The sequence below is a fragment of the Glycine max genome, chromosome 4, assembly GCF_000004515.6.
Source record: "Glycine max cultivar Williams 82 chromosome 4, Glycine_max_v4.0, whole genome shotgun sequence".
In the NCBI taxonomy this organism is placed as follows: domain Eukaryota; kingdom Viridiplantae; phylum Streptophyta; class Magnoliopsida; order Fabales; family Fabaceae; genus Glycine; species Glycine max.
In genome coordinates, this window is record NC_016091.4 from 613432 (window position 1) to 637141 (window position 23710).

Below are 23710 nucleotides of genomic sequence, written 5' to 3' on the forward strand. Positions count from 1 at the left end.
GAGTGACATTTGCTGTGATTTATGGCTGAATCCTTAATCCACGAAAACAAGAATGTGAGTTTAGAATGTGTGGTCATACCTACAGTTGCTGCTCTTAATTTTGCAAATCATCTTATGAAATTTCAAAACGTTAAAATGCGAGTTTAAAATGCATAGCTACTTCACTTGGTTATTCAGAAATTTTCTATGAAAGATGTCGATATGGAGGTAGGTTTTAATCCCCATCCCTCATATAAAATTATATTGAGTGTGTTAAGAGAGGGAGGGGGATCTTCTTTATTGAGAGTGAGAAGAATAAATATTGACTATGAGATCATCGCACACAAATCATGTGAGTTTTTTAAAATGTCACATGATTTTTCTAAGTGATTATGTGACTAGAATTTTTAATCTTGACCATGCATATACAGGTTTATGATTCAAATTTCTTTCTTTCAATCTTATATAGAAAACAATGTTCTCACTAAATACGTTCTCTATATGTGTGTACCTGCTCTTTATAAATTGTTAAGGTCATTTGTAATGATATTTTGAGTAAATTACTCCTCTTGTATTTTGTGTTTGCAACATAGACCTCCTTGCTATTATAAAATTCTACAGAAAACTCCTTAGTTCACTTCTATATATAAAAAGGGCGATAGCTAACCCATACATGCTGTCACATCTAACATATTTGTTAACTAAGCTCTTATCTAATGTATGTTATGTGATGAAATGTCATCCATACCTTTGTTCAGCCTTCAGGAAAGAGGAAGAAACATTCATTTGGTGCTGTGGAATTGAAGGTTAATTTTTGTGCACAACCATTTTAGTTTTTTATTTAGTTATATACCAAATGAGTGAGTTCTTTCCCGTTTTTCGGTCTATGAGATTGACTGAACCAGACTTGAATCGCATTTGATCATAAAAACATTTATGAATCAACAACCCAGTCAATTAAGTGTTTTAGGTCTGGTAGCATTTTTTTTTTTTGTTGGTGTATATGTGTGTAGAGACTAGAGAGTGAGAGATAATAACAGTCTGGTGTAGGATTTCATAATAGTGGGGAGACCTAGCAGGGTTTGCCCACTCTTGCAGGCTTATTGTTAATTCCAGTGTAAATAACCCAAAAGAGCATGAATATTTTGATCATATTCAAAAGATTAGAAATTTACTTCATTGCTTGATTGATGTTTCCCTCTGTATTGGCAATTAATTTGAAAGACTATTATTAATAAAACTGAAACAGTAAAAAAATTGATACAGTCAACATTGTATTATAGGTTTTCCAGCGGAAAAATGTAATATCGGATGTCATCACTGTTTTTGTGCAATAAAAAATTTGAAACTAGCAAGCAATGTCTTTTCTTCCTAAAGCCTCTATAGCCGACCAATTCTTGATACTCCAGTCACATTACACCAACAATTGGAGATTTAAGGTTGATTGAGTGATTAAAAAAAAAGAGAAAGAGGGAGAAGTCGTGAGTTCGATCTCTCCTGCTAATAAAAACTAAAAAAGTGGCAATTAAAATTTGCCGATAAAAAAAATACCAACAATCAAGATTCAAGAACTAAGTTAACATCTTTGTTTATAGAAGGTGAGAAATGAAGAATGGAGATTTGTCCGCGTTAGCAGTGTAGTATGATCTACTGCTTCCATTAAAATAATTTAAACAATAAAGAACAAATGGAGAAAATACCCTGTTGTAGACTTGTAGTTTTTCCAGGAGAACGGTGCTCAATTACAACAAAACTCGTTAACTTTTCTTTCAGTTTGCTACTCTGATGAATGCCGTTTTCTTTCTGATATTGTAGCTCCTCTAACAACCTAAGAAACAAACCAGCAATTACGGGAATCCCCAGAGCAAGAAGAAGGAAACCTGAAATCATAATCAACGCTCCGACCCACGAAATTCATTGGTCTAGTGGGTGTCTTTGTGGTCCTCTTGTGGCTTGATGTCCATAGCAGGTGCTCCATATCAGCATGGGCATAGCAATGAGAGCCCCAATTACACGCAATGTTGTTGCACGGGCACCCGAAGAAGTGGTGTTCGAGAACATCTTCCTCATCTTAGTTATGTCTATGTTGGTAAGAATTCTATTAGAGACACAAATGAACACAAAAAGGTCCGTCTGAACTCTAGATATTCTGCTTTGGTGGGCGAGTATCAGTTATCTTATAGGCTGAAGCAAAATCATATTACTGTTGGACGCAAAGTTATATGTGGAAGAGCTCACAGAAAAAAGATGGTGTAGGTGAAGTGAATTAAGATTAAATTAGTAACCTACCTATTTTTAGCAACAAAAGAAATGACTTGAACATCCTATTATGACAGGCTATTCGAGATGTCCAATATGCAAACGACATCTATTCGCCATAGGATACATCTTCAACGCAGGGATAGCCTCTCCAAAGCTCAGTCAACACCAATTTTTTATCGTATGTTTGTTTGAGGTAATTATATATTAAATCCTTTAGTTTATAAAACTACCAACATCAGTTACGTCAGGAGAATTTTGACCAATGCCGCATTGGAAAACGAGTCAAAATGAAAATATATTATTTTATAATTCCAGAATAGATTATATTTAATAAAAATATATATATTTTAATAAAAAAGTAAAATTGTTTAATATTTTTTTTAAAACAAGTGTTGTTATTAAATATTTCAAAGACAATGGTTGAAGAGTATTTAATACACTATTAAAAGAAGAGAACTAATTTTATAATTTTATATAATTTGTCTTCAAATAATTTATGGTATTTAATTAAGTAATTTTTTCAACGTCTTTAAGACACTCTTCTTCCGCACAAGCAACTTTCTTTAAGGAAACACTAGGAACATATACCTTTGTTACTTCAACTATGGACCCTTTACATAGTCTCCTTAGAAGTAGCAGTGCAGGGGAATAATTGCGTTATAAGTATACAAAGTAATATATATTCTTCAACCATTGTCTATAAGAAAATTTGCCAAATTAATGTATACTAAAAAAAATTATAAACCTCTTAATTGAGAAATTTGCAATATAAGTATACATTAGAACATTGAATCATATTGTACAATTATAGTAGCTATATTGGTTTTAGGCTATAATGCAATGCCACCGTCACCGATTCAACTGCCCTACATACGGAAAATTAAACCCTTTCGTTGTTGTTTTTTTGTGGTACAGTCGCATCGAGAAAAAAAAAAATACATCACCCTCCATTTACTTTGAAGACGACTGGGTGGAGTTTCGTTCCTATTGGATATTCAATTCTGCACGGGATTGTCAACTATTCTTTTCATGAGGCATTCCTCTGCACTTGCCATAGAGTCAGAATTTTATTATTTAACCAATTTCTTTCCATACCTTGTGTATATGGTTGTTCTGAGAACTCAAAATAAGTACTAAACTAGCTCTCATTAGCCATTGTAATAGGGTGATAGTGTAGCTCAACAGTTAACAAAGTTAAAATGATATCGAGAAGACCCAATATTCAGAATTTGCAGACAATTTATGCAACTAGTTTTATGTAAAATTTCAGACACGCACTAACAAGTATCAATGACAGAATCTTAAAAACATTCAAATCAAGGTACCATCTGGTTCGGAGGTGATAAAATTTTTCAACATCATAAGCAGGGATGGACTCCTCAATCTGTATCAATTTATGCTCATCACATAAATGAAGGTCATTTAATCCACAATCTAGTAATACAGAACAGTTTGATTGCAGACCTTTATTCATTGTAAGGATGCAAGAAAAAATCAGATTTCAGTCATTATCTTCTCGGCCATAATTATAAACTATCTCAATCTGCATAAAAAACACAAAAACAAAATCAAACAGAAATAAGCATATTCCAAATCAATAAATTGGAACAACTTTTGGGTATCTCATACAGAATAAAATGAATGAGGAACATTGAAAGCAAGCATACAGGAAGGATGTCCTACTCAAACGGAGAATTTCCTCCTATCCCTCATAACATTTTATGCATATACCCTCTCTGATCAAGAGTGGAAAACAGCATACCAATTCACAGATTTTTGAAAGACCTTGATATTCTTGCACAGGGAGTGAATATCCAATAGTGGATTTATAGAATGACAGGATTAATTATTTCAAAAACCTAACAAACTATGGAGGTTGGCCATGCAAAAGAAGTAAACTTATTGCAGTCTTCATTCTCATGATTAGATTATTATCACCACCGAAGATCTCAGTTAGCCAGTCTTGAACATTTCATCACTTGTTCAAAAGTGAAAATTGCTCATCCAACAATAGTACCCATTGCAGAAATATGGGGAGAACAATGCTTGTTAACTTCTAAAATTATCACACACACATTTAGTATATAATGCAGAGGAGATGAGATACACTATTCCAGCTATATAGACCAGGTTAACGACTTAATAATCATGAGGAAGTTCACTGCATTTTCCAAAGAAAAACGCCACAAAGTGTATAAAGTGATTAAATAACACACCGAGACACAGATTTGGAACATTTTGTGCAATACCCTCACACGACAGGTCAAATGATTGGGTCATCTGATGCTTGTGATGAGAGGTATAGACACAATGCCCCCTGCAAAAAGAAGAACATGGGGCCTTATGCAGGTATTTTAGGCCTCTTGCACAGGACATTGTGTATATCTCATTGAATGAACTTGTCGTGAATTCTCAATTCTACTGCACAAATGTATATACATAAAATTTAATTTAAAAGTATTAACTGAAGATGGAAAAAGAATTTAGTGATGCTCATGAATGTAGCAAAATTAATAAGTAGGACTATCAAAAAATGGAAAAGATAAACCTATGATATAACCATAACAACTTACCCCTTGAGGTGGAGTTGGGTTGCGAGTAAACTTGGAACCACCAGGAGCCCAAGGAACTATTATACATCAGAAAATAGGAGTAAAAAGAGTCAATATCTGAATTGGACTATATAACAAAACAGGAAAGAAAAGGGCCAATGAGTAGAGTAACATGCGCAGATAAATCTACCCTAAACCCAGAAAAACTAAAATATGGGCGATACCTTGCCTTTGTGCCTATGCTCCAAGGCATATTGTAGCTTTGGTAAATTAAATCTTTCAAAATAATGGCTTTTATTTATTTATCTTTTGCAAGTTTAACAGTTTGATTACAGTGACAAGCAAAGATACTGACTACGGAGGATATGCCTAATAATCATTTGATGGAAGTACCCTCAACTCCCATCAGCACTTTCAATGAGGCTAGCACCAAACAAATGGAGAAGGGGTGAAGTTATGTTTAAAGCAATCATGTTTAGAATTATTTACAATCAGAGGACATTAACATAATATTCTCAACTATATTTTTTACCCATTGTCTGAATGATATTAAGAATTTGAAAAGAAAGAAAAAAAGTAGGGTAATATTTTGTTATGGATGTGATATGTTATAATTTCCAATGGAGAGTGAAAGAAAACAATGTGGCATAGGGTATATACGAAGCAGTGTTGGCAAAGTGGTTAATTTACCAATATAAGGATCAGGATGGCGCCACTTGTTGTAGGAAGCTTCAGCATCCGCTATGAGCCTGTCAATGGTATCAGGGTCTTCCTGTAATGGAACCAACATCAGACAACATATAAGAAATCGAATGGAATACGAGTGACACAAATCCCTAATTACAACATACATAGTCCAAATAACAAACAATTAGGGTACAAAATATGACAAGGGATGTGTGGATCGAAACCATGTTAGAGATGCGATGATTTGGAAGGGAAGGGAAGTGAAAAGAGGGAAACGAACCACGTGTCTGTTCTCCTCGAACCTTTCGCGGAGGTTTGAAGCCTGAAAAAGAAGAAAAAGGGAATTAGGGAAGAAATAGAGATTGAAAAGGGGAAATGGGAAAAGAATGAATGGTACGTCGTCGTAGAAGAGGTGGCGATGTACGGCCCAGTTGAGAGTGTCTTTGAGGGCACGGCGGTAGAGGATCCGAACCCTCTCCTTCTGCGCCGCGCGCCGAGCCAGGTACGCTGCCGTCGAAGCCATACTTTCTGCTTTTTTCAGTTCTCCTCAGGGATTGGCGAAAAAATGCCAAAGGCAAACAACCTCCAAGTCAAACCCGCCACGACGTCGTATCAGAATTGGACCAGACCATCTCAACATTGGGCCTTCTATTTTTCAAATGGGCTTTCCATCTATTGTTGGGTCCAATTTTTACTCCATCCTTTGTCTACGCTTCTTGGTAAATTCTAATGTTTTTTGTGCTAGTATAACTGATTTTTCCGGATCCTCTAGAGTTAACTACTGAGATTACTTAATTTATCCTTCCTCACTTTAAAGAAGTGAAATCATATTTTTTTCAATACACAGTATGCATTTGAAAGTCCAAAACAAATATATGGACCATAAAAAAAGTAAACATAAAATTAGAGTAAATGACATTATTCTCTCATATATAAAATATACACTTTCCTTATCTATAAATGAATGTGAATTATATTTGAATCCTTTTCAATATAAACAAACCTCTTCAAATTCTACCCAAAAGATAAAAACCCTCTTAAAACTGATAAATAATTATGCAAACGTGTCTTTCAATTACATTGGCTTTTTCTATAACTAATTTTGAATGTTTCATCATTGATTTTTTTAGATAAACTTAAATGTACCACAGATATTTAAAGGAAAATGAATGTATATTTTAAACATGTTTAACATATGAGCTAGTAGTGCTATATTTTTTACATTATATCACATGTAATAAATTTATTTATTTTTATAATAAAAAACTTAAAAATCATATCAAGAATGATTCAATCACCCATCATGATTTCGTCTTCACATAGCACCTCAATGCATTAAAAAAAGAGGATGTTTATAAACTGGCCTAACTCCTAAGCGACTGGGGACTTTATTACATACAATACATTCATATCTGAAGTTTGAGCAATGATGCTATAATACCAAGAGGGAAAACGGAAAACATATTGACTAGTACGCAGCATGAAACTATATTCAGCGAAACACTTGAAATTGTTTTGAACTCGTTGAAATAATGCTGTAATGTATCAAAAGAGGGTGAGGGAGAACGATGTGAAGTTGGCAATTCAAGACCAAGTATTCACAGGCATTAGGTAACATAAGTTAACACCAAAATGAGAAAGGCAATGGTTCCTTTTGCATTGAGGAAAGCAGTGAATTATATAATAAATAAATTTGGTGTACATGAAACGAGGCCTAAAAAAGAGACGCCCTGGTGTTTCTCCACGAATATGACATCCTATGTGGTGAGAAGCTAAGGCCAAACATCTCCTTCAGGGCCTTACCCTGCCCTGTAAACCTCAATAACTTTGCAACAACTGCAGCACTCTCCACGATGTGGTTCATAACGGTGCTGCTCCATATGCGATTCGCCAACTGCTTCCTCCGGCGCTTTGAATCCAATGCAATGCCCCACTTGCTGAAGAGATTCTTCCTCTCTTCCTCGGATAGCCTTCTCCGCATCAGCTTGACCAGCACCTCTCTCTCCCACCGAACACCCTTCGCACTGTTCCCCCAAACAAAGACAGGTATGTCAGTCAACATTAAGCAGTGTCCATGAGCAAGATGTATATCAGATGCTCATGTGACAGAAACAAGAGAGAACCTTGAAGCTAATGTGACGGTGTGAGCGTCGTTCGTGGACTGATTTCCACTGGCAAATGTTTCTTTGAGGAAAGATAATCTTCTAAGCTCCACCTCCATATAAATGGAGTCAGTTGGATCACCTCTGAACAAAAGAAAGAAGTAAGTCCTGTGAAACAATGATACATTGCAGGCTTGCCACAGTTCCACTATTTCTGTTTGCTGCTGCTTGAATTGCAGAGGCCATTCTACAGGAGATTCAGGTGCCTCTAACATTGAACCCACACCTACATCTTTCATATTCTTTTCAAATCTAAAAGTTGTTGTCTCTGCTTGCTGATCCTACAATTCAGTAACAAGAATTTAGTCAAAAACATCGACGTTCAAGAGTAACAGCGACTTTTCAAATGAGACTTTTAAGCATCGAATGAATCGTTACACGAATAGAAAATGAAATAACAGCTGCAACAAATATGATTGTGTGAACTTATTATCCATGGCTGCTACAAGTATCAATATGAATATCTTGATACAGTAGAGGTTCAATATTCTTCCTATATTTGCTAATGACAAGCAACAATTTCACACAATAAATATTGAAAAGGAATTAATAACAAGAATGACCAGAGTAAAGCTACCTACTTATGAAGCAATAAACACTTTTAATAAAGCATAATTCATAGTTGCATTGGTAACTGGTTAATATTGCATAATGGAACAAGCATGTGAACAATTTCAGTTAGTTCAAAGAAAAAAATAATAAATGTGTAATTTTTTTAGCTTAAATTTTAAGAAATAAGAAATGATTTGAAATGATTCATTTGCACCTGATCATCATCTACAAGCTGCTTCTCATACTCAAGTTTTACCATTTCCTTCATCCCAGCAACGAAAGTTTGGAGGCTAGTAACATCTTCATTAGCATATGATCTCATGCTGTTGGTTCTTAACTCATCCATAGAGGGGCTTCCAATAGAAGATGGAGAGCCATTCATTGACAATTTTGTGGAAGAGCCATAAGTTAATGGAAGGAACTTTCTCTGCAATCCATCTGGTCTTCCAGGGAAGCATTTTTTAAAACTACTGGCCGGAGTCCTCTGCATTTCTCCCGTTTTCTCCGGAGAACCAGTCATGTAATATTCCCTACAACTCCAGCTCCTTATTAATTTAAGATTCCTACAATTTGACACTGTTTCTGACATAGTCAAAGGAGAATCATTACTCAATTGTGAATCATCGATTCTCTGCTCCAACACACCATATGTTAATTGGTTCTGTCTGTCCTCCCTATCCTCATTCACAGGGGTCGGTATCTCCTGACTTATTACATTTTCCTCTCCATACAATGTTAATGCCAACACCCCATTGTCACTTACTGATGGATTAGCATATTCAAGGTCATCTCTACTTGATTCCTCCAATTCAACACTTAGAATTTCTTTGCAGCATTCATCAGGGTGTTCTGTACAAACAAAAGTTATCAAATGACTAAATATGATGTGGTTCTACTCTTGAATGGTACTAACTATTAATTTCTAGCAGCCTACTTACTATTGACAAAGGGAAGAGAAACAACTTACTATCAGGACTACTTTCACTGTTTTCATTGTTGTAGTGAGGATTGTTGAATTCTCTAATGCGTAAATCAGAAGGGTAAATGCTTGATGACTCTGATGTTGAATCATCATCTTCCCAGGTGTTCATCCTTTCCTGCATATTACAACAATTATTAATGTCAGACTGAATTATAAGGAGAGCAAACCAAATTCAGAGGCATAATTTCTTATATAAGTTCACTAATTAGGAGATAGAAATTACTTTTCTAGATTTCTGATCATTTCCAACCATGCGCAGCAAATCCTCAACCTGAGATTGAGCAAGATCACGTTGCTCAATAAGCTCCCGAATCTCCCTCTCCATCTGAATAATTGAAACCCATGTTATCAACATCCAAGGAGTAACAAAAACGTAACATGCACAAGGGTGAAAGATGCATCAGTAAGCACCAATTTACAGCTTTAGGTATGATACGAAATCTAAGAAAATGATGAAACCAATTTTAGATATTATGACATAAGTATTGTTTAATTTACACAAATGGACAATTAACCAGAAAAGAGGGGTTAATACACCAAAAGTTCTAAATCAATATCTTCAAAGTTCCACGTCAAGATATGTCTACAATCAACATAAAATGAATATCATATGAATTAAAAAAAAAAAAAGCAAATTACGACCTTTTGTATCTGGAGATTTTTCTTTCTCAACATTGCTGCACAATCACAATTGGTGGAAGGAGGACAAGGAGTTCTCAACTCAGTCTCTAATCTGGCTACCTCTTTTTGCAGCTGCTTGACCAATACCTTATCAGACATCACTACATTAACCTGTGCTTTAGTGGTCACTTGTTTTGCACAACAAGCAAAAAGAAGGGTGTTTCTAGTTTGCTCAACATGGCTCCGTGCAGGGCTCAAAGTGCAAATAATGGCTGTTCTAGAATTGCCACCTAAGGAAGGCTGCAGTATGCGTGTCAACTTAGAATCTCTATAATTGATGTGTCCTTGTCTTCCCTTACTGCATCCAAGCACATATGTCAGCCAACAGAAACTACTGAATTTTACATTTGAACAGCTTCATAGAAAGTGTAGCCCATCAGATAAGTTTACAGTGAGAAGATCTCTCTAATTAGTCACAACACGAGGTACATAATATGAATATCCGGCTTGCTTCTTCACCCAAATTTTTATTTACTGGTGAAGTTAACATTAACTAATATCCAACCGATTTAATTATCCATTTAGTCCTTATAATTTTTAAACTTACCCCTTTTAGTCCTTATAGTTCATAAGTAAATTTTTTAGTCCCTGAAGTTTAATAAGTAGATTTTTTAATTCCTGAAATTTACATTTTAATTCCCAAAAGGTTCCTGCTGTTAAATTTTTTTAACTCTGTTAATTAAAAAAATTTAACGGCAGAGACCTTTTAGGAATTAAAATATAAACTTCAGGGAATAAAAAACACACTTATTAATTACAGGGACTAAAAGTTTGAAAACTATAGGGACTAAATGGCTAATTAATCCTACTCAACCCTATAAAAGGAACTCAGTGTCTTATAATTAATAAAAAGGCTATCTTAATGCTCTTTTTCTCTTTTCTGAAAGAAAGGCTATCTTACTGGTATGAGCCTATGATGACATCAATAATTTCAATCCGATAGTAGCGAAAAGAAAAAATAGGCTAGTCAGTTCTTGCATAGAAAACACAAAGTTAACCTTGTAGCCTGACAGGTCGTGAAGTCATAAACAATGAAGATATGATTAATTAATCAACAATAAAATAAGAGGCAGGCATCCATATGACTTGCAGTTGAATTAAACAATCCGGATGTAGGTTTGCTAACAATATTAAAAGCTGAATAAAGAAGGTAGACACCATAGGCTAAGAAAGAAGGGGACAACCTAAGTTTACGAATAACTGTTCCAAGAGTGAGTAAACTCCGATTTATATGACAGCCTTCTTTCAATCTGGCCCCAGCTGATAATGCCTGAGATGCACGCTCACTCCCTGCCAAATCAACAAAATTCTGCAGAGAAAAGAAACAAAAATAATAGTAAAATGTTCTAAACATTTTTTGTTGAGTGAGAGGAAGAATTTAAAAATTGAAACATACCACACTAGCAGCTAAGGTGGTTGAGCTGCTTTTACCCATGAATTCTCTGGCAGAACTTTCAATTGTCTGCAAGGTTAAAATTCCAATAACATAAGTCAACAAGATATAGAAAACACAATGTACTAAGCAGCAAGGGGGAAGACACACAAACCAGTCTGATAATTTGGTGAGATCGAGAACTCTTGTCGTTGAGGTATGTCTCTCCTACCTGTCTCTGTGCTGCAAGAATATAGCAGGAAATGTAATACTGTAAACCAACCCGTGTCAAGAAAGTTATGCAAATTTCTTTTACCTTCACAGAATGATAGGAGCTCTTTCAAATGCACCCAGTTCCGGAGAGTCTCCTCTGTAAGTTTCTCTACAATTGGTCCTCTCTGAAAAATAGAGAAACAGTTAAATAAACGATATCATTTCTTCTTCAATTCAATATATTAAATATATATAGATTACAGAATGCATTCACCTCAGGATCATCACGCAGCCTTAGTGATGTGTTCTCAGTGCTCAGGAGGTCTCTAATAATTTCGTTGTAAATTTCAATTGCTGAGAACTTCAACACAAAAGCTCTTTCTTCATGCTAAAAAAGTCACGGTAACCTTTTCTTAGCAAGACTTGTAATATTAGAAACAAGAATTATGGTGGAAAATGATACTGAAGAATTAAACAGCTAGATCAATAAATCTGTCCAGCTACCTTATTTATATAGTCAAAAATATCTGCTACAGCATATTCAGTTATTCCAATCATCGTGTATGTCTTTCCACTACTCGTTTGCCCATAGGCAAAAATACTTGCTGAAAGAATGTATAAATACGTATTTTAGTCAAAGGAGACTGATTGGGAAGTCTTGACGAGAAACTGGGTAGCATAAAATTATATACTTACAGTTTATTCCGCCAACAACTGAAAGAGCAATATCTTTGGCCCCTTCTTCATATACCTGCTTTGTGGAACAGTCACCCCGAAATACTCTATCTACAACCAAATCATAATAAAAATTCAGAAACATTTTATCCATAATAAATGAACCTCTGATACATTATATCTTAAACTTAATCAACAATGCTTCCAAAACACAATCATTACAAAAAAAACTAAGCAAAATGCATTTTGAAGTGAGGCAATGTACAGTCGTTTTAAAATAAAAGAGAAGGGAAAAAAGGGAATGGCATCTTAGTTAGTCTTGTCAAATCAAAACAAGTGAAAAAAGAATCATCAAAATGTTTGTATCACCAATTCAATTAAGTACTTTCCCAAGTTGGACCCAGGAAAAATAGAAAAAGAAGTGCATCTCTGCCATGGAAAGTCAAAGCAAGAGAACTTGAAATTATTCAAAGCAACTAAACCTTGTTCTCCAGGCAAAGTAAAGTGATCCACAGATCCAGTAAACGTACTTTATGAATCAAGCCATGTTCTAAGATTCCAATTCTTGTCAATATAGTGCAATCATAGAATTGTTTGATTTTGATTACAATTTATGACAATGAATAATATAGCAACATCAAAGATATGCATTTGCTTACCAAAGGTGTAGGCACTTGGGAATGTGGAACCTTCCCGAAGGGTGTTCCGGTATAAGATGGTAGTGTCATTGATGCATTCCCAATCTCCTGTTTCATTCACATCAATTTCCTTCTCACTCAAAGGCCTCAGCCTCACTAACACCAGAATCTTCTCCTCATGGCCTCCCACTCCTCCCATCTTCTCCCATTTAACTAACTCTTCTCCAGCAACAGCTCCCATTTCTCACTTTTAAAAGTGAAAACAAGTGATGTTGTAAATTATAAAAGCTATTATTGCTTTCCCAAATATGTAAGATAGTTATAGGAAAACAGCTGGCTGTTCACAAAAATACCAAGCCCTTAAATTTGAGCATTATTCACATCATGAATGAAAAGACAACAACCCATTAACTTCAGCTCATAAATAAATACGCAATAACAGCAAGAAGAAGCTAACTTTAGAAAGACCAGGAACAACAGAATACTGGTAACTAATTACTATTTAATCGTCAATCAATTCTTACTTGTCGCTTGTAGGCCTTATATGACTAGAACTTCTCTTCAATAAATTAAAAACAAAAAAAGAAAGTAAAATAACAAAGAAGAGAGATTATCAACCTTCATCTGGAGAGAGAGAGAGAGAGAGAGAGGTGAGGGACGTGAAGAGCAAATAAAAAATAAAAATATTTTTATCCTTGGTTCACCAATGACCAATAAAAAAATAGTTTGATCGTGGCAAACGCTCAATGTCTGAGAACTGAGAACGCAATTCAACGAAACAAGACCATAAATCGTTAGTTACACGGAGCAATGGTCCCAAAACAAACAACACCATCCCTTTCACTCTCCCTCTTTTTTCTTCTTTCCAACAAACACATACGGTCAGATATTCTTGTAGAAATTAATGTTTCACGACTCAATGAAATTACCTTCAACTTTCTCTGTCCTTTAACGTCTTCCTCTGACGGAGAGAGAACCGCAATTGAAAGTTTAACCACAAATGCGACCCAAAAGTAAAACTAAAATAACACACGAATTGGTCTCTTCAGAATTCACTACATGGCATTGGCAGGCACCTCAATGCCACTTACTCAACACAACTAACTGCTTCAGAGTTCAAAGTTCAAACCTTTGAGTAGACTAGAGTTACTCAAAACCCAGAATAGTATAAAAAATCTTAGTACGATTCACAAGGCGTGTGACGTATCGTCCAAGTTTAGATTTTTCTTGCACAAAAACATAAAAGTTCAGATTGTTCAATGGGATTGAATAGATTAAGAAGAGTAGGGGAAGGGGTAGTGAAAATGGGTACAAGTTAACGACCCACGATCTGAAAGAGAAAGGTTGTAACGCCACCGCACCACACCATGCAATGTAAGAGAGAGAGTGTGTGGTCGGTTTCTTTTCTCTCTCACTCACACCTGGAACTTGGGAGCGTCAATTTCACAGGATTCCGACATTTCCACATTCACTTTATTACATCCTCTTCTTTATCTCTTTTTCTTAACTTAACTTTTTGTTCTTCCCTGACCTTTTTTAAATGATCTCGTTCATTGTGTATTGAACAAAAAGAGTACTAAACAATAAGAGGATTTTATAAATTGGTTACGTAGAGAATGAAAAGAAATAAAAATCAAATCAAAATAGTATACTTCTTTATTTATAAAACTTCAAATTTTTTTATTTAAAAAAGTACATTTCTAATTTCTCATTTATTGTCCATCATTAATATCAATCTATGAGGTTAGAAATTTTTGTTCGTATTTATCTTTTCTTAGTCACTCAAAATTTGATATTTATTTGATGAAACTAAACGAAAGATTAGAAATATAAAAACTAAAATTAAAAATATAAACTTTATAGAGATTAAAAATTTATTTAATTTTAACCTTGATATCTTAAATAAAGAATGAGAAATGAGATAAATAAAACTGTAAAAGTTTTTTTTTATAAGAAAACCTTTGTTTTATTATTGTTCTATCCAAAACTGAACGAAAGCGCGTGGTATAATTTTCTTTCTTTTCTTCCGTACGTACATCCCGAAAACGGAACGAACTTCAATCACGGTGTTTTGTTTTCTTTCCTTCCTTAATTTATTATTTTTCTTTTCACCATAACAAATAAAGCATTGCAGTGGTTCATTAAAATATAATCAAATTTTATTTGATATTTTTAATTTTTATTGACATTTTTTAATTTATATAATAATATAACATTATACAGTATAATTTTCTTGGTCCATATATTTCTTAATTTTTTTAAATAAATACATAATTACTGATTTCTTAATAATCGGTTGTTTATTTAAATAATTACCAAATAAAGAAAAAGGAGCCTCACACAGAACTAAAATATTAAATGTAAGGTGATTTGTGGGATTTATTTAATATTTTTATAGTAACATCATTAAAATGATGAATTACATAAAGTAAATGAAAATAATATTGTGACTATGTGAGATCCATGTAAATATTATAATAAAAAATATATATATATATATAATTCTAATAAATTATTTCCTTAGATATGTCTTAAAATGCTTGGCTGGAAAGTGAAAAAAAGGAATAAAAATAATTAAGAAGAAAATAAGTAGACTTTTAAGTTATTTGAATCGAAAGAAAAAAAAAAGTGGTGTTTAATAATGTTAGAATTAGGTGGAAATTTTGATATAAAATATCATTTGGTATCATTGCATTTTCTCTTCCAAAGAAAATAGTGATCACTATATGAGTAAGGTACAACATAAAATAGTTTGATATAAAAACATTGCCTTCCTTATATGATAATTTATCTTATTATTAGAAATAATAGACATGTACTGCATAAAAGATAACTTTGTTATTTAAAAGATAACTTGTCCTATTGTCTTTATCATAATTCAGAGAAAATAAAATTGTGAGACGCACAATAGACTTCCATCATTTTTCTTCTCGTTACCAAACAAGAGAAGTCCTAGCCACTAACCTTCTTCTTTCCATTACACTTTTTACACTCTTAAAATTATCAAAACAAAAAATGGGTAAATGAGTGTGAAAAATTCATTTTCCTTTTTAAATTTATGAGGAGTGATAGAATCAAATTAATATTTTTTTTCTGAAAAAATCGAATTAATATACCAACAATTAAACTTTATAATTTAAAATAATTAAACTTTGAAAAAATAGGAGTTTTCATTTTTTTTTAAAAAAATATATATAATATTTTTTATTTTATCTCTATTTTTATTTTTTTCATCAAAGATTAAGGTTATATTGATTCTTTTAAACAAAGTGCATCAAGTTATTGAAGTATTTTTTATGTCAAGAGCGATGAATTTTACCCGTCAAAATCTTATAATGAATGGTAATATTATAACAAAAAAAATGTTAAAAGTCATGTAACAGTTAATAATTATGTGACTCTAAGTACTTTTTTAATTTTAATCATTTAGATATAATTAAACAGTGAAGATTTATTATCTTATATCTCGTGTGTTAATGTGTATTATTAATTTGATAAAAAAAGAATAAGTATAACTTTATACTTTTGTCTCTAAAATGAACCGTTCCCTTTGAAAGAGTCTTGATATAATAAATTTACATTTTAAGTAAAAGAGACTATACCCGCTAATCACCTTGTAAGTTTGCTTTTCTTCACTTCTAATAAAATTAAGCTTAATTTTCTTACTATTAAAATAATTAACAATTAACAATTAATATCTGTTAATAAAAAAAGCTTAATTGTGTTTTCCTAAAATCTTAATTGTGTGATTTAAGTTCATCGGATTTTAATTAAGCAAATTAAGTATTTCAATATCATTATGATTATATTACTTTGATCCCTCTATTATTACTTAATTAAATATTTAACAATTTTTGTTGATGTAATATTGAATGATAAATGTGATAATTAACTCATCATCTAACACATTAATAAAATGTGTTAAATATTTAATGAAAATTCAATAAAAGAATCAAAATCACACAACTATAATACTTAAAATAAATAAATACATTTAAAATTAAGGACCATCAACACACTTGAGATACCTAAAAAAGATAAAAATATAATTAAGTTGAAATTCAATAATGTATCACATAGGCTTATATTGTATAATTATTTCTCTTCCTTTACCCCCAAATGATAACATTTTTTTTTATCCCTACCAAGAAGTTGACAATAACTTAGACATATCAATTAAGTTAAACATCTTTAGTATATCATATAATAAGATATTTTTATAGTGTATATTTGGATTAAAATTTATGAAGTTAAATTTACAAATTAATTGTAAAAATATCTCAAACATACTTTGGGATGTAACTAAACATAATCTTAAACTTTGTTTTTTTTCAAACTTAGATCCTGCCAGCAGAAATCCAAACAGACTCATAATAGTTTATTTTTCTATTAACGTGTTAAACAGCATGGTAGGTGAACATAATTGGGCCTCCTTGTAGCGTGAACTCATTTGTTAAATTAGATTTACAAGAAAGTAGAAACTGAAAACAACAAATGTGTGGCTCCGTACAAGCTGAAGCGTGCATCACGTCGGGGATCTATTGATCAAACCTGCTCTTTTTCGCCTGTCACGCTAACTATTTATCATACTTTGAACGTGATACTTAGTTTAATTTAAGTAAAAAGAATTTATATTTTTTAAACATGTGATCTTATATATTGAAAAAATATTTATAGATCATTCCGCTTTTTAATCATAATATTATTTCAAAAAGTTAATCTCTTACATGTTAAATAGATAGATATTTTATCTTTAAAGAAAGAGTTATAAAATTAATTTGATGAGGAAGAAAGAAAGAAATAAAATAATAATAATAATTTTAAATTGTTCCATTAACAAAAAAAAAATATCTGTATCACCAAAAACAAAAATTTAACATCTAACAACTAATATTGGGAATGGAAATAACTTTGTCAGGGGAAATTAATATCCATGTTTTGAACTTTTTATACCTATTAGATTAATAAATATTGTTAAAAAAAAAGAAATTAGTCTCATTTTAACATGTGTTATTGTTGCCTCATTAAGACCATGGCTTAAAATGTGTAGAGAGAATGGAATTTTTTTTCTCTCTAACACTGACAATTCATACCAATTTTTTCTTTCTTTCTGAGAGTTCTTCCTTATGGAGTTCTAGTTAAATTTCTCTATGTGTAAGTTACTCTGAAATCAATAAATTTCTGATAATATATGAATTACATAGATTAGCCAAAGTTAGAGTACACCTGCAAATAAATTATATAAGCATCAAAATCATATCTAAGACATAATTTAGTTCGGTATAGGGTATTACTAAATATTTTGGAATTTATTTATTAATGAAGAGAACATATAATTTTACCTATTGATAAACATAGTATTAAAAATAAAAAAATAATAAGTTATATTAACATTTCTCCCAAATTTATAAATAAGACTCTAATCATCATATTAGTAAAAATATTTTTAAATTATTGACCAAATAAAGATTATTTTTTGGATGAATTTTACAATAATCATCACAAAATTTAACAAATTTATTATATATAACAATATATTGCTAAATGACATTTAGGGAAATATATTCACAATCAATAAAGTTTAACTCAATTATTGAATAGGTGAGTGATTATAAGCTGGATATATGTCTTTGATTTCAATAAATAAAAAAATATTCACATTAAAGTCAATTCTATAAATACTAGAAGTATTAATTTCTCTGTCTGTTTGGGTCCCTAGTCGCTTTGCAGGAATAGTCGATTTGGTTGGGACAATAACATAACGAAATTGACCTTCTAGCTACCAGTTACCGTGTTTCAAGAGGTTTAATTACTAATTAAGCATCCGTTCATGAATCCATGCAAAAGTAAAATTAAGCCTATAAAGAGGCTTTAGCAAAGCTTGAGTTCCATCACTTCCACGTCTTGGTGCGTAAATTACGTTGTTCCTTCCTGCATTGCTCTGATGCCACGTGCAGGCTCACTATATATATCGTAACAGATAATTTAAGGTTTAAGCGGCAAATGCATTTTTTTATTTATATATTTTGCTTCTTTCTTTTCGGCCTTACATAATATTTACGGATTTTTTAAAATGTAAAAAGTGCCTCTATTATAAACAAACGAATTCATGTATTTTAAAAATAATAAAATAAAATATATATTCTCATTATTAATAATAAATATTTTATTATGAAAAATAAGTAAAAATATATATTTTCAAATTTATTAAAAATCATAAAATGTAAGGAGGTTAATTTAATGATTTGAGTTTAATGTAATTCTTTATAATAAAGTGAGTTTTTTCGTATTTATAATTTATATTTTAATTTTTTTTTGTCTTTATAGTTTAAAAATAAGTTTTTTACTTCTTATTATTTTTTAGTCTCTATAATTTATAATATTTTTAGTTCTTATAATTTATATTTTAATTATTTTTTAATCCTTATTATAAAAAATATAAAAATAATTAATTATAATTTAGTTATAAATTATTAATTATTTTTTTATTACAAATTATCTTACGATAAATTAATTAAGAATTATTTGTTAATATTTTTGTAGTTGTTTATAATTAATAATATTACTCATATTTTGATAATAAAAACTAAAAGAGAATTAAAATATAAAATATAGAAACGGAAAAAATTATTTTTAAATTATAGAGATTAAAAGAGATTTAAAATGTAAATTATAAAAATTAAAAAGATTATTTTTAGAACTAACAGAAAATTAAAATGTTAAACTATAAATATGGGGTGAGTAATCAAAATTTTCTTTTTATCAAAGTTCCAAGAGTTTCGAACATGATGGTGCACGTTGAAGTCCAAGATTCGTAATTGATTGGCTAGAAGTTCATTAAGTAGAAAAGGTACAAGTAATAATCATCATTAAAAATAGTGTCCAAGACTATATAAACCACAAACACAATTTAGACAAATTAATGTTGGATCCTTGGGTTACTGTAGCATGTGTGGCAAGATGATCTTAGTAGGAGTAACCTTTGACGAACATTCCCCGAGTGGCTTCCTCAGATTCACCCTCGGCAGTGTACTTTCCAAGCTGAGCGAGTGAGTTGGACTTGGCACGGAAAAGGAGTGCATCTTGAGCAGCCTTCACGTTCTCAGGGAGTCCACCCCATGTCTTCAAGCAGGTGTTTTGGAGAGCTCTGGCGTAGGAGAAGGACACGTGCCATGGGTTTGGAGACTGGTTCATAGCATTCAAGTTCAAGGTTGCTTCAACCTCAGATTGTCCGCCAGACAGAAACTGCACAACACAACAACTTTGGTCATTACCATGGTTAATTGTTTGTTTGCAGTAACAAGGAATGTCTTACGTACCATGATTCCAGGGACAGCAGGTGGGATTCTCCTGTGAAGGAGCTTGAGGGTGTAATCAGCAACTTGCAGAGGAGTGGCCTTGTCCTTGGACTCGGCTCCTGGAGTAACCATGCTAGGCTTGAGGAGAATACCTTCCAACAGGACATTGTTCTCAGCCAGGTAGAAGAATACCTCTGACCACACCTTTTGGGCTACTTCGAATGTCCTGTCAATCCCATGCTCACCATCAAGCAAGATCTCTGGCTCCACAATTGGGACCAACCCGTTCTCCTAATTCATTAATCCCATTAGATGCAATAAACAAAATCACTCATAGTTACTTGCATAATATTTCTTACCTGTGAAATTGCAGCATAGCGAGCTAGACCCCAGGCAGCTTCCTTCACTGCCAGAGCAGAGGGACCGTTGGGGATGCTCACAACAGTACGCCTATAGTTTAAATATAAAATTAATAGGCATCAATGGATATTCTGATTTTTGTGGAGATACACACACACACTCACCATTTGGCGAAACGGGCACCTTGCTGGTAGTATGCAGCTGAGCGAGACGCAAGACCATCAAGACCTTGGCACCATGACTCATCGTTCGAACCAGCTAGGGGCACCAAACCCTATTGTTTACAGTACATGAAATGAAATCACGTGTTAACATTCATACGCTTTCATATATTATAGAAAGATTTTACTTGTTTGGCCCATAAAAGATTCTACGTACATGTTGTAATTAATTGGCTGTTTAATGAACCTTATATAATCAATTTACTGCACCTACCAAACAATCTTTTCATTTTTGCTTGTAAAAAATTTCTATTCTTGTAGTGGCTGGAGTCTTCAAATTTCATTTTCATCACTCCTCATTAAAAAAAAAAAAAAATGCTAGTTGAAGTTGGAAGAGTGGAGAGTAATATTAATTGGGAGGCTTACCTTGTCGACCTTGATACCGGGAACAATGTTTTGGTCAACAAGTACGTCGACGATCTTCCTTCCATCGACAGTGGATTGGTAGAGAGTTTCCTCAAAGAGAATGGCACCAGAGATGTATTCACCAAGACCAGGTACTGTCACAAGTAGGGTACGGTATGCCTGCCGATTAGCTTCTGTGTTCTCTAACCCAATAGATGCCAAACGCTTCCCGCAGGTTGCATTTGACTCATCCATCGCCAAAATACCACGCCCCGGTGAGGCCACTGTTTTCTGCACTCACATAATCAAACCATATTACAAATTAGTGGAACTAAATTGAATTTCATTAATAGATTTACAATAACTTAACCAATTGAGTTATAGACACCCTTGGCATTTAATTATGGTTGTTAGTAGTATAAATAGGCTAATAACATACGGCGGTTTTGACGAGCTCGTCAGCATAGGAAGCAGCTTTGATGGTGAGAGCTGATGCTGAGGAAGGGTTACATCTCACGAGAGGTTGGCGAAGGGTCTGGCCTTTGACCCACTCGCACTTGTCAAGAACAGGAGATGACTTGAGAAGAGTAGCAGAAGCAGAGGCCATTGTTGAATCTTTAATCTTATCCCCGCCAAGCAACCTTTCCACCACACATGAATTCCCTCTCTCTGCATTTATAACTCTCCAAGTGATGTTTCGTCTGAGGCTGAGCTCACCCCGCGTCTCCTCGCTTGACACGTGGATGATAATACATGGTTTTTTTCTAACCTCCAAACACCAAGATATCAATAATTTCAAACCTATGTCCCAGAGGATACAAAACTAACTAATGAGGTTACAATTGGCCTAGCTGCTAGCTGTTTGATTCAGTGACAGGATCTGCTCCCTATCATTCCTTATCAATCCCTCCCATGCCAAAAGGCACTTACACTGCTCCGCTGATTTAAATGCATTCCAGAAATACCAAGTTGCTTTGCTTCATACCATAAATATTTTAGTAAGAGAATGACAATTGTTGGTTAGTTGGAGTTTTTTTTTGGCTTTTTACCAATAGTTATAAAATGTTTCTTTAATATATTTGGTATAAAATTTTAAATGAAAGAAAAAGTAAAAATAAAGTGTTTTTTTAATTATTAATTATTAACGAAACAGCTGAAACTAAACGTATCCATTTCAAGCCTTTTTCATCTTGGAAGATGTTTCTTGAGTGTCAATAGAAATCAAGATTGTTTTTCCTCTACTCTAGACTCTAGAGGATCCCAATTCGCTATAAAGATTTGAAGAACACACGAATAATAGAAAGTGCTGTGTGGCTATAGGAAAGCTTAAGAGATCGTGATATTGCTCTAGCCCTTACTTGACGATCAAAGCTGCATATCTTCACTTTTTTTTTCCTTTACCGTTTAACTCAAAAAATCAGTCAAAACACTCTCGGGTTAGGGAGGGAGGGATGCTCGATCCAATTTCTCGTTTTCCATTTTTGGTATTACAAAATTCCATATTCCAACCCATAAATAGTAGGCCCACTAAAAGAAGCCCAACTTTACTCCTTTTTGGTCCCAAAGGCACTTGCTATTACACCCCCGTACTATCTTTCTACCTCTCAATTGCCCATTATACTCTATTTGTTAAAAAAGTACACCCATTTTGCTTTCTGAAAATATATTTCCAAAATTACATATACCTATTATGAAAATGTATCTCCGAAACTATAATTTATAATTTATGAGGTATACTTCTGGAATAAGTATATATTTTTCAATAAAATATCACTTAAGAATTAAGATGGTTTACAATAAATAAATAAAAAAATGATTAACACTTATCTTATACCCATATTTATTAGTCTTATTTTCATCTTATCATTAGTGTTCTTTAAATTCTATCTAAAATCTTATTTTTATTATTCTTTAAACCCTATTTTTAAACTATCTTCACTATATATTCATTATATAATATTATGTTTTCATCATTATTATATACTATTTTGCTTTTTCCTTCATGTGACAATACGTTTCAAGATACGTTTATCACTAACTTCATGTGGCACTTTAAGGAAACAAACCATCGTCAAAAGCTTTTCTTTGTAATTAAGGTGTATAATATATTAAGTTAGTGATGAATGTATCTTGAAACACAGTGTCACATAAAGGAAAATACAAAATATTGTATAATAATAATGAAAATGTTTACCATCTTAATTCTTAAGTGATATTTTGAAAGTATATCTCTAAAACTGTGAATCATGATTTTTGGAGATATATTTCTGAAATAAGTATATGTAATTCCAAAAATACATTTCCAAAAAGCGAAAGGGATGTACTTCTTTAAGAAAAAGGGTATAATGAATAATTGAAAGGAAAAAAGAGGGATATGGAGGTGTTCATAGTAAAAATGGTATGTAAATAGCAAGAGCCGTCCCAAATACAGGTACAGACTCAAATTAAATATTGGATCCAATCCATGCCCATATCTTTACTCCGTGAGGCACAAGATTATTTAATTTTTTTTTTAATAATACTAGACTATATGTCATATAAAAATTAATGAGAATCATAACGATCTCAAACCATCTAATAATTTATTGTAAGAAACCCTGGTGATTTTTATTTTTCTTCCGAACATCATGTCTGGGTTTAATTTGCACCTTGAGTAGCATAAAGCATACCTGAATGAGGATTCATGGCTTCTATTAGTTGGTCTAGCGCTTCATCCAACTTACCAGGAAAA

At 32.7% G+C, this 23710-nt stretch overlaps 2 protein-coding genes and 1 pseudogene across 4 annotated transcripts; all 3 read right to left on the bottom strand.

Moving 5' to 3' along the window:
- Positions 1–3462: 3462 nt before the first annotated feature.
- Positions 3463–6073, bottom strand: LOC100305723 (uncharacterized). 3 transcript variants are annotated; one of them, XM_006577694.4, is made up of 6 exons: positions 5878–6073; positions 5761–5802; positions 5484–5565; positions 4815–4870; positions 3706–3784; positions 3463–3625 (listed from the first exon to the last, which is right to left on the bottom strand). In XM_006577694.4, the coding sequence occupies exons 1-5, from the start codon at positions 6001–6003 to the stop codon at positions 3743–3745; spliced, it is 348 nt and encodes a 115-aa protein (XP_006577757.1). In that variant the 5' UTR covers positions 6004–6073; the 3' UTR covers positions 3463–3625; positions 3706–3742. The 3 variants fall into 3 exon arrangements, 2 of the variants coding, with proteins under 2 accessions (XP_006577757.1, NP_001235802.1); XR_005890964.1 differs by having other exon boundaries at positions 3706–4870; positions 5878–6072; NM_001248873.2 differs by having other exon boundaries at positions 3465–3784; positions 5878–6015.
- Positions 6074–7113: 1040 nt separating this feature from the next.
- On the bottom strand, positions 7114–14238 carry LOC100799379 (kinesin-like protein KIN-7E; annotated as a pseudogene).
- Positions 14239–19566: 5328 nt separating this feature from the next.
- LOC100798677 (fructose-bisphosphate aldolase 1, chloroplastic) lies at positions 19567–21931 on the bottom strand. The gene is made up of 6 exons (XM_003522793.5): positions 21419–21931; positions 21001–21270; positions 20578–20687; positions 20413–20503; positions 20075–20344; positions 19567–20000 (listed from the first exon to the last, which is right to left on the bottom strand). Exons 1-6 carry the CDS (start codon positions 21584–21586, stop codon positions 19722–19724), a joined length of 1188 nt encoding a protein of 395 aa, XP_003522841.1. The 5' UTR covers positions 21587–21931; the 3' UTR covers positions 19567–19721.
- Positions 21932–23710: the final 1779 nt, after the last annotated feature.

Bases quoted from the DNA above. Each gene is read 5' to 3' on its own strand.
- LOC100798677 (XM_003522793.5), bottom strand. From the start codon at position 21,586: ATGGCCTCTGCTTCTGCTACTCTTCTCAAGTCATCTCCTGTTCTTGAC. The intron at 20,345-20,412 runs GTAAGAAATATT...TTAATGAATTAG, and splicing joins GCTATGCTGCAATTTCACAG to GAGAACGGGTTGGTCCCAAT. The intron at 20,001-20,074 runs GTACGTAAGACA...TGTGTTGTGCAG, and splicing joins CTGCTGTCCCTGGAATCATG to TTTCTGTCTGGCGGACAATC.
- LOC100305723 (XM_006577694.4), bottom strand. From the start codon at position 6,003: ATGGCTTCGACGGCAGCGTACCTGGCTCGGCGCGCGGCGCAGAAGGAG. The intron at 5,803-5,877 runs GTACCATTCATT...CTTCTTTTTCAG, and splicing joins GCCACCTCTTCTACGACGAC to GCTTCAAACCTCCGCGAAAG. The intron at 4,871-5,483 runs GTAAATTAACCA...GATGTATAATAG, and splicing joins CCATCCTGATCCTTATATTG to TTCCTTGGGCTCCTGGTGGT.